Below are 14,805 nucleotides of genomic sequence, written 5' to 3' on the forward strand. Positions count from 1 at the left end.
TAAATTTTTGTTCCCATGTAACTTGAGGAAATGAGGAAGAACAAGTAGGCGGACAACAAAACCGTGTATCAACAGTGCAAAGGAAAAAATACAACTGACAGTGAGCCTGACTGAGCTACTATATACATTTAAAACACCCACAAAAAATACAAACAGACACAAACAACAAATCTAAATAAATAAAGACAAGGGCAGCTGAACTTACAGTGCAGGAAAATAAATGTGGAATCTCATTGAGAGTAGGATCAATGCTTGCCTGTTGTAAATAATGATAGTAGTCTCACTTCAGCACCTAACAGTCGGCCCTCAATATGACAACGACATGACATTATATGACACTGTAAGAGGTAATATTTTCGGTACAATATAGGTTTTGGATAGGAGGTGCTGAAGGGAGTGCGGAAGAAAATTAAGGGGTGTGCAAGCACCCCCACTTGCCCCCTGGTGCTGCCCCTGCAAATCAGCCACAGGGTAGACTACATGCACCCGAGCATTGCCCTGTAATATGATGAAAGGATTCAGAAGAAAGTATCCCTCTCTTCTTTCACAACACAGGTCCCAGATCATGTTCCAAAAATGAACAGTAATACTGCACATTGACGGTCTGTCCTGGAGGTATGGCGAGAGTCACCAGAACTTTCACATTAGTGGGGTTCTCACTATACAACTTTCGACTGCCAACTCCAACGATACTCTATTCCTCTTGTCACTGTGCATGCACCTACTGTTGGAAGGAAGAGTCCATTTACTGGGAGGTAGCTTAGGTATCAAAGTAACATGTGATATAAGTGAGAAGCACCAGTTCACTTTCATGACGTATATACAGCAGTGTTGCCACTATTAAATTTCCAACCTATGTATATATATATCTGTAATATTATCCCTACTGTATTGTTAATAATAATAATAATAATAATAATAATAATAATAATAATAACAATAATGAATACGCTGTGTTTTGAATGCTAGAGCAATTTTTATATCAGCATTTTGATTCAGATTAGATGAATATTCTTGGGGGCAAAATATTTTACTAGTTACATAGTTCAGGAAATTGAAAAGTGTAATACACATGACTCATGTGATGAGTAAATGTCTGTAAAAAATATAGATATATTATTCCTCATCTGTTTAAATTTAGCAGTTTGAAATCATTAGTACCATCAAATTGTTGAATGACAATTTTAAGTTACAAATCAATGGACAAATAATAGGCTATCTGCCCTGATTGTTTTTTTGGTTTTTTTTTCAATTATTCTGTGACCAATTTGCGACTCACAAGGATTTACTAAAATTTTAATCAGTTTATATTGTAGAGTATATTATTTTCGTTCCGTTTTGTGCATTACTGTATATCTTAGCTCAGATTCAAACTTCTCTCCGAAAAGAGAATTAGGTTTTATTTCATCTCTACAAGAGGCAGTTATTTTGAAAATCATTAGACAGGCGTTTACCAAGGCAGTCTTTATTTCAGTAAAAAACACTTAACACATGAAGTGTTTAACCCTGTATCAGGGTCTTACTCAGACTTTGAGTTCATGGGTTAAGTGTTTTTTACTGAAATAAAGACTGCCTTTTTCAGCATATTTAGTACTTTTCCTATCATGGAAACAAGGCTTAATCATGTTACCAATGAATAAGATTTAAGTGCTATGTCATGGCCAAACTTTCTAAACTATGTAAAATTGTTTCTGACAAGAGTTCTTCGTATTATTTCAGAATTCTAAGACATTTCAACACAAATCCTGAGGAATACAGTGTAATATTTACATCTGGAGCTACTGGGGCACTCAAAACTGTAGCAGAGTGTTTCAACTGGACAGGAGGAGTGAGAGGAAGTTCATCATTCCAAAATTCTTCAAATGTAAATTATAATTTGGAAAAGTATTCAGTGGATAAAGATAACAAAAATTACACCAATGATGGCTTTCGTTATGATGGTAAACCTGGAACATTTGTTTACTTGGAAGACAACCACACCTCAGTTCTCGGTATGAGAGAACTTGCAAAAGAGAAATCAGCAACAGTGAAGTCCATAACTCAAAAGGAAGCTCTGAATTTATTTTGTAAAGTTGAAGAAATTGAGAAATGTCCATGCAAAGCCTATCGTGGGAATTCCTTATTTGTGTACCCTGCTCAGTGCAACTTTTCAGGCCTGAAGTATCCACTATCATGGATTAAACATGTTCAGGATGGTACATTAAACCAGTTTGCTCTTGGTGGTGAAAGAAATGAAATCTGTAAGACTTCTAAATGGTTCTGCTTTCTTGATGCTGCAACTTATGTTTCTACAAATCCATTGGACTTGTCAAGTGTGAAGCCTGATTTTGTGTGTGCTTCATTTTACAAGATATTTGGTTATCCGTCAGGACTTGGTGCATTATTAGTAAGGAATAGTAGTGCTTTTTCATTAAATAAAAAGTACTTTGGTGGCGGTACTGTTCTAATATCCCTCAGCTCACAACAGTTTCATGTTTCAAGACCTGTATTACATGAAAAGTAAGTAACTGTTTAAGTAAATATAACCTTCATGTAAAGGTATACATGTTTAGAAGAAAATACAGTGTGCTCGACTCAAGATCTCACAACCAATGGTTGCTGGTTCAAGAACTGGGGGATTTGGGCAGTGTGGGTATTGCTTTATCAAATTAATCTAATCATCATTCATCAAAATATTGCACTTAGCTTAAAGAGGCAGAAAAGTAATGTAAAATAAGAAAATACAAATACAAACAAATGCAATCATGATGATACATCAGTGGCTGAGATTCAGTCCCAACTAGAACATGGGTGTTCGTTCCATTGTCTGTCCTGTCATGTTTCAGGTATGGCATATGTAAGCTGGACTTACTCTTACACTAGAATCACATTGGGGTAAAATGTGTTTATATGGCAACATTTTTTAAGTTCTACTCAGATCGGTAGGATTAAAGTTTCTGCTTATTCCTGTTCCCAACCCAGGTGTGGATCCATGGGGAGGGTGATAGGGTCGATCACCCTGCCAAAATGCCAGGGTTTTTTGATACATTATTATGCCTAGTATTTATGAAAACACAAATATTCTCTTTTTTCTTTAACAGAGGCCTGTTATTATTTCTTAAAGTTTGATTTTAACCCATGTTAGGCTCATGATAGGCTAATCGGAACTGGACCTATGGGTTAAATTTGGATCCAAACCATGCCAAACCTTCTTCCAAAGTGGGATCGAACCAGAGAACCCTTCATAATATGTTTTTACTTACTTTGTGTATTAACTTTACTCCTCATAACTGATCGTTCACTTTACCGTTACAATTGAAGGAATTATGATAAGGAGAAAGGGCACCTGCAGGATGTTTTCTCAGGGGGGGACAAGTCATAGAAACTTTATTATTATTATTACCATTTTTATTATTGCTATTATTTTTATTATTACTATTATTAGTTACTACTACAATTACTACTTTGCAAATCATAAAAATTCAAATTGATTTGAAAATACTTTGCCATTGTATACAAGTTCAGACTCGAGTCCACTACAGTAAAACTTCTCAATAACGGACAGTTAAAAAGTGTCCACTATTCAGAAAAAGGTGTAGGATGTTACACAATAGGATAAGCATATTACAGTATGTACTTTATGAACATAATGTGTTTTTTTTCCTACATTCAAGGAACAAAATACTGTACTACATACGGTGAATTTAAATTTACTAAAGTATCCCTATATACATTACAAATTTTTAAAAAATGCAGTACACGTAGTGGAATCCTTTGTTAAATTACTGCATTCAAAATGCTCTTTCATTTTCAATAGGCTCTAACTATTTCTGGCCCTCCCCGATGGTGCAGTGGTAGCATCTTCGCCTTGTAATCAAGGGGTCCCAGGTTCGACACCCGGTGGAGGCACATAGTGGTTCGGATCCCACTTTAAACTGTGGTTCAGTCCCGATTAGCCTTACTGTGCATAAAGTGGACTTAAAACACCAAATCAAACAAACCAACAAACTATTTCTGGCCAGATCCAGATTGTCCAAAATAATCATCTATTTTTCTGAATCTTAAAGTTCTTTACAATTGTCCTTTCAATATGTGTTTCAAGTTCAGATGCTAAACTGACTGCACTTTTAAAAATAAATACGTTCGGTGTAACATGAAACAATGCATGCTAGTTCGAAATACTGGCCATTGTTCTGTCAAATTCCAGGAATTGCGACCATTTTTTTTTTCAGGCTGTCTGTTATTAAAAAGTTTTATTTGCATTGGGGAGGGTATGGGCAATGTGAGTATTGGTTGGGCATCTGTTATTAAGAATGTCAGTTATTGAGAAGTAATATTGCCATTAAACCCCATGTATTTCTGCCGGGGAATTTAAAAATGTCTGTAATTTAGAGGTGTCTGCTATTCAGAAGTGTCCGTTAGGAGGAGTTTTACTTTGTACTGTAAAATAATACTATTATTATTATTATTAATAATAATAATAGTTGCTGCAACGTACGGCCTGTAAGTCACAGAAAACAATATTTTTTGTTGTAAAATATTTCACTATTCGCATTACATTAACTCTTTCCAGAAATCTCAAGGGGCAAGTGTCCCTCCAAGCAGACGCCATTGATAAGGACATACAATAATAACCATCTATTCCAGCCCTGAACCCCTATTTTCCAAACAATACTCTCTAGAACATGGAAGTTAGCTTGGTTCCTGTTCACAGTACCATATATTGTTTATATGAAACAATGTAATTGTAGTTTAAAATTGATTCTCGGTGAGGTGAGGTACCGACTGAAACTCACTCCCTCCCAATTGTAACTTCTGGGTCTGCCAATGTTTCAACCCAAACCTCACCCCAACTAACTTCAGTCCTCACCCTCCTACACACCCTTCATCTTACCCCCACACTACCCCAATTCTGTCACTCACATATTTCGACAAACCTCTCTAAAAGGCCATGTTTTTTTGTAGCAACTTATCCTTACTCTTGACCTTGTAACATTGCGAGTCAAATGCTGACTTCCATTTACACTATTTTTTGCCTATGCCTGATGATGCAGCCTACTGCCACAACAATTTGAGATTCTCCAGTGTATTCTCCTTACTTTGATTCATTTCACTGCTAATCTCTCTCCCCACCCTCTCTCTCTGTCTGTGTGTGTCTGTCTGGTGTAGGTGGTATTTAAAGTTAAACCATGCTAAATATATTCATCTGAAAATAATTCAAATACTATCTATGAAGGTGAGGAAATGGTTTATGTTTTCAGTCAATTCTTCATGAGAATTATAACACAAAAGCTTAGGTTATTTCAGTCTAAAATAATGTTATCAATGAGGAATAATTTAACCAATAGACTAGCAGAGTGTCTACTCACTGGGAAGTCCTTGAATTCTGGGAATTATGCATGAATTTTTGGCTCCGGGTATGCGTGAATTCTACATGAATTTTTCCCCGTAGACATGAAAAATTGCAACTACTATTAATCCAAATGAATTCATACATTTACAAATGCCTCGAGGCAAGTTTTTCACAGTTTATCTTTAATTTTTATCGAGGAAGGAAAAGAAAAGAAAGATGTGTGGAAAATAAATCAGAATTCTCTCAATCCGTTAACTTTGTTAGTGCCCTTTGCAGAACAATCTATCTGAGAATAAAATTATTGCAAGATATGATATCTTGAAGATGATTAAGTAAATTTGAGATTGAAATTCTCATACAATTAACAATTTTTCATAGATTAATATATTCCGTAACATTTGTGACTTGTGTTGTTAGATGTATTTCGAGTGTAAGCATGTGAAATGCCAAATGTAAACTCAGCACCTTAAATTGAATATTTCAAATAGTATATATACCGTTTAATTTAATTGAATTATAATTTTTGGACACATTGGAATCGCACAGATCATTTATATTGTTAATTCAATTCAATGGTCTTTATTCTTGGGCGAGGTTCAGCAAATGCTGATCTACCACCTAACCCGACAAAGAAAAATGTAGCAAAGTACCTAGGTACATTATTATACATGAAGATTATAAGACACTACATAAGTAAAATAACATAAAAGAAACTATAAAGAAAAACTACTACTACACAAAGAAAATCACAAAAAGAAACCAGATGACAAAATATATACAGTGCTTGTGTGCTAATAAATGAAAAGATAATAATATACATGTATTAACTTAGTTTCGGTCCAGTTTTTTCAATAATTCACAGGGAACCGTGAAAGCTTCTGATCATGAATCAGTGAATCATATGCGGCCCTACGAAACTGTTTGTAGTTCAGTTGCTTTATTTCGTTCGGGAGTGCATTCCAGATTTTAGGTGCCATGTAACTGAATGAAGATTGCGAAACAGAAGTTCTGCAGCGAGGTATATGGAGATTAGCGGCGCTTCTGGTGGAGTATGAGTGCGTTTCACTCCTGGCTTTAAGCTTTACACTCAGATAGTCCGGTATGTTTTTATTTATAACATTGCAAGTAATGCAGGTCATGTGCAGTTCTCTCCGTCTTGCCATGTTGAGAATTTTGTGCTGATTAAGCACAGGTAGAACGTGTTCGTGATTTTTAAATCTGTAGACATACCTCATGCTTGCATTTTGGACTTTCTGAATTTTGCCTGAGAGCCTTTTTGTGATTCTTGGCCCGTAAACAACATCGCAATAATCAAAAAGAGGATATATTAAAGATTGGACCAAATTTAATTTAATTTTGGGTGAAAGAAAGTCAACAAGCGTGTAGAGGCTCTTTAGCACTGAATATCCTTTACCGCACTGTTTCAGTACATGTTCAGACCAGTCTAATTTTTGATTCATGGTCAAGCCCAAATTTCGTACTGTTTCTGAGAATTTTGCATTCTTCGTTTCAATTAATATTTTGCATTCGCTGAGATTTATTTGTTTCACGAGATTATTGTTTCCGATAATAGTAAATGTAGATTTATTTAAATTTAGAACTAAGCCATTTGATTCACACCAGTTACTTATATTTTTCAAGTCCTGATTTAATAGTGCAATCGCATTTTGTAAATTAAATATATCTGTCGATATATACAATTGCGGGTCATCGGCATAACAGTGCACATTACAATATTTCACTGACGTAATCAAGTCGGCAGCTGCTAACGTGAATAACAAAGGACCCAGGATTGAACCCTGAGGGACACTAGCATCCACTAGCAGAGGCGACGACAGTTTATCTGTTAATAAACGCTGTTGCCTTCCACGGAGATACGTCTCGAACCATTTGAGTGTTACTGGAGAGAATTTGTAATATTGTAGCTTTGCAAGAAGTAGTTTATGTGGTAGCGTGTCAAAAGCTTTGCTGACGTCAAGTAAAACTAACATTGTTACATGGGATTTGTCCATTGCATGGAAAATATCGTCGGTCACTTTCAGGAGAGCAGTTTGCGTGCTATAGTGAGGACGAAAACCGGATTGTTGCGGAGGAAGAATGTTATAGTCACCATTGTATTTACGAACTTGATCGTTTACTATTTTCTCAATGATTTTTGAGAGTACCGGCAAAATACTAATGGGGCGAATGTCATTTACAGAGCTCGGGTTCTGTTTCTTAGGTATGGGAATGACCTTTGCCTCCTTCCAAGAATGCGGGAAACAGCCTGTGAGGAGGGAATAATTAATTATATGTGTTAATGGCGGAAGGATTTGGGGAAGTGAGAGTTTTATCATTTTTACAGATATGCCGTCAACTCCAGCCGCGTTTGATCGGATTTTGTACACTGATTTTCTGACAACAGATTCATCCACTTCATGAAAACTCAAATCAGCCGCACTCTCACTGAAACAGCCAGCGTAATAACGCTCACACTGCTGAGAAACTTTCTCTTGGTTTATTTTCAAGTCGCGGCATACGTTCACAAAGTGATTATTTAGGACATTAGCATCATTTAATGTGGGAGGAAGTTCCCCGATTTTGTTTTTACCACTATACCCCCAATTCCGCATATGTTGCCATATGTGCTTCGAATCATTGGACGAATTTATGATATGTTCGAAATATGCTTTTTTCTCTTGTCTTACGACCGATGTTGCGAAAGTACGTAATCTCTTGTATTCGGTCCAATGTTGAGAATTATTTTTCTGCTTAAATTTCAGTAGCTCGTTATCTCTTAATTTCATGATTAACTTAACATTTTCTGTTATCCAGGGTGCTTTTCTCTTAGTTGCGCGAACGGTTTTCAATGGAGCATGTTAATCAAACACCGCATTCAATTTTTCGGTGAAGAAACGCACTTTATCTTCAATGTTTGCAAATTCCATTAACGTATTCCAATTTATTTTGCTTAGGTCGTTTTCGAGGTTGTCTTTCACTATCGCATTATAGTTCCTGTAAGTAATTGTCGTGGCCTTAGGCTTTGTTTTGCTGAAATGCAGAGAGACATATGTCAAACAATGATCAGAGTTGCTGACTGGTACAGAGACACCAGAATTTATGACATCAGATAAGTTATTTACGAAGATCGGATCAATTAAGGTTTGAGTGTTATGTGTGATACGAGTGGGTTCCGTTAAGATTTGGGAGAGCTGGAACTGTTCAGCAAGTGACCGGACGTATCGTGTGTCGGGCTCATTTGGCTTTAAAAAATCTACGTTTATGTCACCTAAGATTACTAAGTGATGGACTTTGTGATATATATTCGATACAATATCTTCGATGATTGATAATTTGGAGTACGGAATATCACCGGGCCTATAAATGCCGCAAATGCCAATACTGCGTTGCTTTTGACGGATTATTATTACAATAAATTCAATATTATTAATCTCTTCAGGAATAATTGATATATCTTCTACCGCTAGCTCCGAACGCACGTAAAATAAAATTCCGCCGGCACCTTTATGCTTGTGGTCTTTCCTAATCACATTGAATCCTGGTATTTTAATTATTTGATCATTTGTGTGTGGGGGTGGTGAGAGATGGTAATATGTAAGGTTGCACATCTGCTTGTATCCTTGAATTTTTGGAAAGTTCATCTTGAAAACCGAGAATTATGTTTAAATGTCATCATGGTCCTAGAGTGGCCACCCTGAGTAGGTTTTCAAGACTTCCCTTGCATTGAAGGGAAGCATAAATGTGCATCTTCCCCAAGGGAATGGCCAAAGGAGCTCAATAAGAATGGAAGTAATAGATTCTGATGCTTGTGGGCTAATGTCTGAAGCAATTTTAAGTGAAGATTGATATTGTGAACTTTTAACTTAACTAACTAACTCTCTAGCCTTCTTAAACCCAAAGGTTTATGGCTGCAACAACACAAGCCTTCCATCTATCTCTATCCTGGGCAAGATCTACTGACTATTATACTCTCAAGAGTACTGTCTATTAAAAAAAAAAAATTAAGCATAAGAATTTGAAAACAATTGTGGAGTTAAAACCTTTTATAGAAAATCAATCTGATTCAAAAATTAAGAAGCAGATGAGAATACTGTACTATAGAAAGCTGTATACTGTAATAAGGCATTTCCTCAGTTTGTCAATCTCTCTTTCTGAAGACATTCAAATGCAAACTTCTCTTGCACGTAGTACACCCTGGACTGCATTTTGCATACTAACGAGGCTATGGCACCTGGCCATGTAGCCAGGATAATCTGTAGGAGTTGTGTGTGTGTGATTGTTCCTTTATCCATCTCATAGGATCACCATTCATGGCCATCATTGCAATTAGCCAAAAGTGGCAGAAAAGCAACATAAAATAACCTCATTAACGTTGATCAATTAGTCAGCAAGGTGTAATCCATGAGTCAAGTGTTACCACAGCAAGAGGATCTTCTGGAAGGCTAAGCACAACTACTGTAGAGAAAACTAGAACTATGCTTCACTATCCTAGTCTCAGTTAGAAATTCTGGGCTGAAGCAATTGCAATAATATTTATTATTATTTATTGAAGAATATTCATCCCTCAGTTGCTATTAAGCTCCCCAAGAGGAAACGTGTCAATATGGTTGCATATCTTTTAACACAACCTGCATCCAATTTTTTAAATAATAATTACATATCCTAATTACGTTTTAAAATAATACTGCAAGTATATTTATGTATCCCAATTAGGTTTAAAATAACACTGCAAGTTAAAAAAGGTAAAGTGCTCCCCTGTGCTTAGCACCATGCCATGAAGGCATATAGGGGGTGTGGGGGTAAGGCCCCACACTTTCTTGATCCGGTTGTGAGTGGGGGTGATGTGATCAGCATCATGCCCCTGACCGCAGTAGCGTACGCAGGATTTCGTCAAGGGGGGGGTTATTTCTAAAACTTTCTCCAAATTCACATTACCTTTGATTTATTATACTTTAATTAAATAATAATAATCATAATTAATTAATAATATTTATAATTAATTAATTAGCTGAATTACTACTAATAATACTACTAATACCACTACTACTATTATGTAGTAGAGATCTACATAAATATACCATTTATGAAAACAATAGAAAGAAATTACTTTTTAATCATTCAATTTTTATCAAATCCTGGGAGCCTTTTTTGTTTTTGTTTTTTGTCTGGTGAACGAGGTGAGACATTTTAAGGGTGAAGAAAATCCATAAAACAAGAAAATATATTAAAATAAATTGAAATAATCAAAGTATGGAACTCATCCTAGGAGCTGCGGTGGTCTGGTCGGTAGAGCGTCTGACAACCACGCGGGAGATCCGGGTTCGATTCCCGGAATTGGTTGGAATTTTTCCAGCTTCTTCCCCGGATAAATGTCCCCGATAATTCACATCTGGATTGTCTCACTGTTCTTACCAACAAAACATTTTCCAATAGTTAAGCTTATTGTCGTTTGAATAATTGTCTAGTCAACAAGGTGAGACATTTTAGAGAGACATTCAAACGTGCTGCGGTAAACAATACAATGGGAAGGCGAATTCGTGACTGTATTCTTTCTTGTCCGCCTAGCCTTTGTCTATACATTAGCCTCTAACAACGAACCAAGAACTTTCTTTAGTTAATTCTCATTGTTCACACAAAAAAAATACATGTTCGTTGAACACTGGCGTACGTAGAGGCATGGCCGATGGTTAGAGGCACATACTTTTGGTAAATAAAAAAGCAAAATTTCAGTATAAAAACAGTCAATTTCAGGTTCAAAAGCTGTAAATGAAATGAAATTTCGCTGTTATAGCGGTGAAAAAGCGGGATATAAAATTACATTTTGGTTTTAAAAATGTGAATATAATCGCACTATTACACAAAATAAACATATCCCTTCTAATAGCACATTAAATCATTACCAGAATATTAAGTTTATCCCTGTATAAAGGAGTCCATTTTTGCTTTTCAAATATTTACAGCAAAATTAATCAATTTTCCGTGAATTGCATAACACACAGGATACTTCAGACTTCAGAAAGTGTAGCGTCGGTATATAAACGGTAAATTTCGTGTTTAAGAGTCTATTTCGCATTTTGCAGTTCATTTCGCATCATTTCGTGACAAAACAGGGTAGAAAAATGCACCTCACACCTTTCAGAAACCTTTAAAATTAACATTGCAATGTGTTATTTCAAATTTCATTTTCTTTTTGTCAAAAACGAAATATGCATGCCTCTACCGATGATGCTACAGCCTCTACCAAAATTTTGAGAAAATCAGAATTTTCAAATAAAAATCCGTTAAGAACTTTAAAAAATCAAAGGTATAATATTAAGGGGAAGCTGCTAACTTATTACGAAACGTCTTTTAAAGTGAGTCCCGATTACCATTTTTGTCTTTGAATACAATTTTAATAGACTGAAAAGTTCCAAAAATACGAAATATTTTATTATGCATCCTGCCCTATAAAACGAAGCCATGTGTTATCCACATTTACTATTCCGGCCCCTCCGCCCCAAAAAACTGCGTACGCCAGAGTATTGAACATTGTTGCAACTGAAATACAAAACATTTTATTTCTCTTTTAAATCATAGTTACCCTCATATTTCACTTTCAAGAACTTGTGCTTATTTTAAAGGCATCACTGAAAGACGCGTGTGCTTGGAATGCTGTGCTTTTCTCCATGCTACATGGAAATAATAATTCAAATTATTATTATTATTAGTGGTGGTAGTAGTAGTAGTAGTAGTAGATGTAGTAATAGTAATAGTATTGTCCCAGATCTTTGACTGTGGTAAATTGGCCATTTAAAATTTTTTCCACAGCATTTTTCATAATATTTCACAAGTTCAAGGGGGGGGTTTAAACCCCGTAACCCCCCCCTTGCGTACGCCACTGCCTGACCGCCTTTACCCCTCAGGGTTTCCCCCAGGTACCCATGTTATTCGACGCTGGGTAAGTGCCGGGGCCGCTTCCAATATTAGAAAAGTTCCTGGATTTGAACCGGCCGGGGATCGAACCCGGGACCTTTAGCATGGTAGTCAGATGCGTTACCGACTGAGCCACCGTGGCCACTATATACACTACAAGTATATTTATGTATCCCAATTAGGTTTAAAATAATGCCACAAGTATATTTGACTAAGTGAAATGTTAAACGTATTTTTTTTTGTAAATTCTCATCTTCAAATATGTCATAGAAAAGATATGGAGAAATTTCTCATTCACGTAAATTTGGTTTACCATTTAAGTAGTTTTTCATGCATTTCCTTCCTTCTAGTTCAGTAATAAATGGCTGTGTGAACAGTTCATCATGAGTAGGATTTTTTACCACAGAAACGAAAATATTTTTGTTGGAATAACTCAAAATTCTAACAACTAATTTTCTGTGCTACAACATTAGCATTCATTTTGTGAGTAATAAAGTAAAAGTCAAATCTGTGGTACTTTTCTTTTTATTTACTCAGTGTTTCAATGTTTTAAAAGGAAAAGATGTCCATGTGCTTCATTCAAACATTGATTTTTTTTATAGGTCTGTCAGAGAAAGTGTGTTTCTTAATCTATACTTTACTGTTTATAATATTTGCAAACATTTTAGAGGCTTTTATGTTAATTGTAAAATTCAATAGGAAGGATTTTATGTTTGTACCACTGTAACACATAGTATGCTACAATATTTCAACTAGTTTTCCTTATATCTTTTGAAGATTTGAAGATGGTACAGGATCTTTCCTGTCAATTCTGGCTCTTCGACATGGTTTTGACACGTTGCATAGGCTGACAGGAGACTTTAGAAATGTTTCTGAGCATACTTTCCACTTGGCTCGTTACTTCCACCACAGTTTGCTCTCGATGCACCATTCAAATGGAACCAGTGTAGCAGTTATTTATTGTGACACAGACTTTGAAGATCGTTTACTTCAAGGCAGTATAGTAAACTTTAATTTAATGAGACCAACAGGAGAATTTATAGGCTTTGCAGAGGTAAGTGCACTAATTCGGAGTGTAGTAATTTATCATCATATTTTTATGATTGTTAATTCTGATTTTTTTAATGCTTTTTGAAACTTAGGTTACATATTAACTTCCCGTACATTCAATAATATTCTAGTACGTTTTTAAAATTTTACTTCCGTATCTGTCACACCTGCTCAATAAGTGTATAAAGCCTTGTAAATTATTTTAGGAATAGACATTGAGGAGCAGTTGTGCTGTGTTCAGTACAGCATATATACACTCATGGTGTTTTATTTATATTTCTGGCACAAGCAGAGGCGCAACCACAAATTTTTGTCTGTGGGGGGAGGGGCAAGTATCAGGATAAACGTACCAATAATAATAATAATAATAATAATAATAATAATAATTTTAATAATAATAATAATAATAATAATTTTAATAATAATAATGCTAATATTATTATTATTATTATTATTATTATTGTAACATTATTATTATTATTATTATTATTATTATTATTATTATTATTATTATTGGATTTGTTTTATTTTACTTCAGTTCGTGTGCTACTTTTGATTTGATGAAATTGATGAATGGACAGTCACAAACATTCACACCCAAGCCGGGATTCGAACCCGGGACCAACATTATTATTAGGCCTATTATTATTATTATTAGTAGTAGTAGTAGTATCAAATTCATTATTATCCTTGTAAATTATGCAGAAAGGAGTTAGAAGTTGGTGCTAAAGCATTTGTGTTCTAACAAACGATTTGAATTATTTTTTTGACACATTTAATTTCACATTAATAATGGAAAATAAGCACACAAACTAATTTTGAAAGACAGAAAATGCTTGATAAATGCACTCCAAATATAATTCTTATCGATATGCAACATGGAGCGACGTGGACACTAAATTGCGTACGTATTCAAAGTTTCTTTAATACATATTATATACAACATATATTATTTAAATACATTACACATCCAATTCATCCATATCACAATAAACAAATAACCAATATTACATAAATTTTCTCTCAGATGTGCAAGTTCCCTCCAAACAATTATTCATGCATTTAAAACATATCAATTAAGACAAATCTTATTTCTCTGTCTGAAAATTTACAATGCATTACAGAGAAAGATAAAATATTGCGAGTGAAGCAAGCAAAAAAATTTTTAATTTTTTTGCAGGCTGTAATCAATATTGATTTAATAGGGTTCAAATAATTTCAAGAGACACCAATGCATTCTCTCTTTAACAACTTTTGTGCCTCCCCGATGGTGTAGTGGTAACATTGTCACCTTGTGATTAAGGAGTCCCAGGTTTGTTAGCCGGTGGAGGCACATGGCACAGTGGTTCGGATCCCACTTTAAACTGTAGGTCTAGTCCCGATTAACCTTTCTATGTGTAAAGTGGACTTAAAACCAAATATCAATCAACCAATCTTACAACTTAATCCCCTAGCTATGGTTCGGAACTTGTTTTACGAAAAGTATTATTATTTGCATAAATTTTTAAGTT

General features: G+C 35.2%; 1 protein-coding gene across 1 annotated transcript in view; it reads left to right on the plus strand.

Moving 5' to 3' along the window:
• mal (molybdenum cofactor sulfurase) overlaps positions 1 to 14,805 on the plus strand; it is a 105,052-nt gene that overhangs the window by 61,677 nt on the left and 28,570 nt on the right. The window contains exons 3-4 of the mRNA XM_083136934.1: positions 1,720 to 2,499; positions 13,022 to 13,298. Coding sequence (XP_082993060.1) covers positions 1,720 to 2,499; positions 13,022 to 13,298 — 1,057 coding nt within the window. The remainder of the gene's footprint in view (positions 1 to 1,719; positions 2,500 to 13,021; positions 13,299 to 14,805) is intronic.

Source organism: Lepisma saccharinum, chromosome 15 (genome assembly GCF_977018435.1).
Source record: "Lepisma saccharinum chromosome 15, izLepSacc3.1, whole genome shotgun sequence".
Taxonomy (NCBI): domain Eukaryota; kingdom Metazoa; phylum Arthropoda; class Insecta; order Zygentoma; family Lepismatidae; genus Lepisma; species Lepisma saccharinum.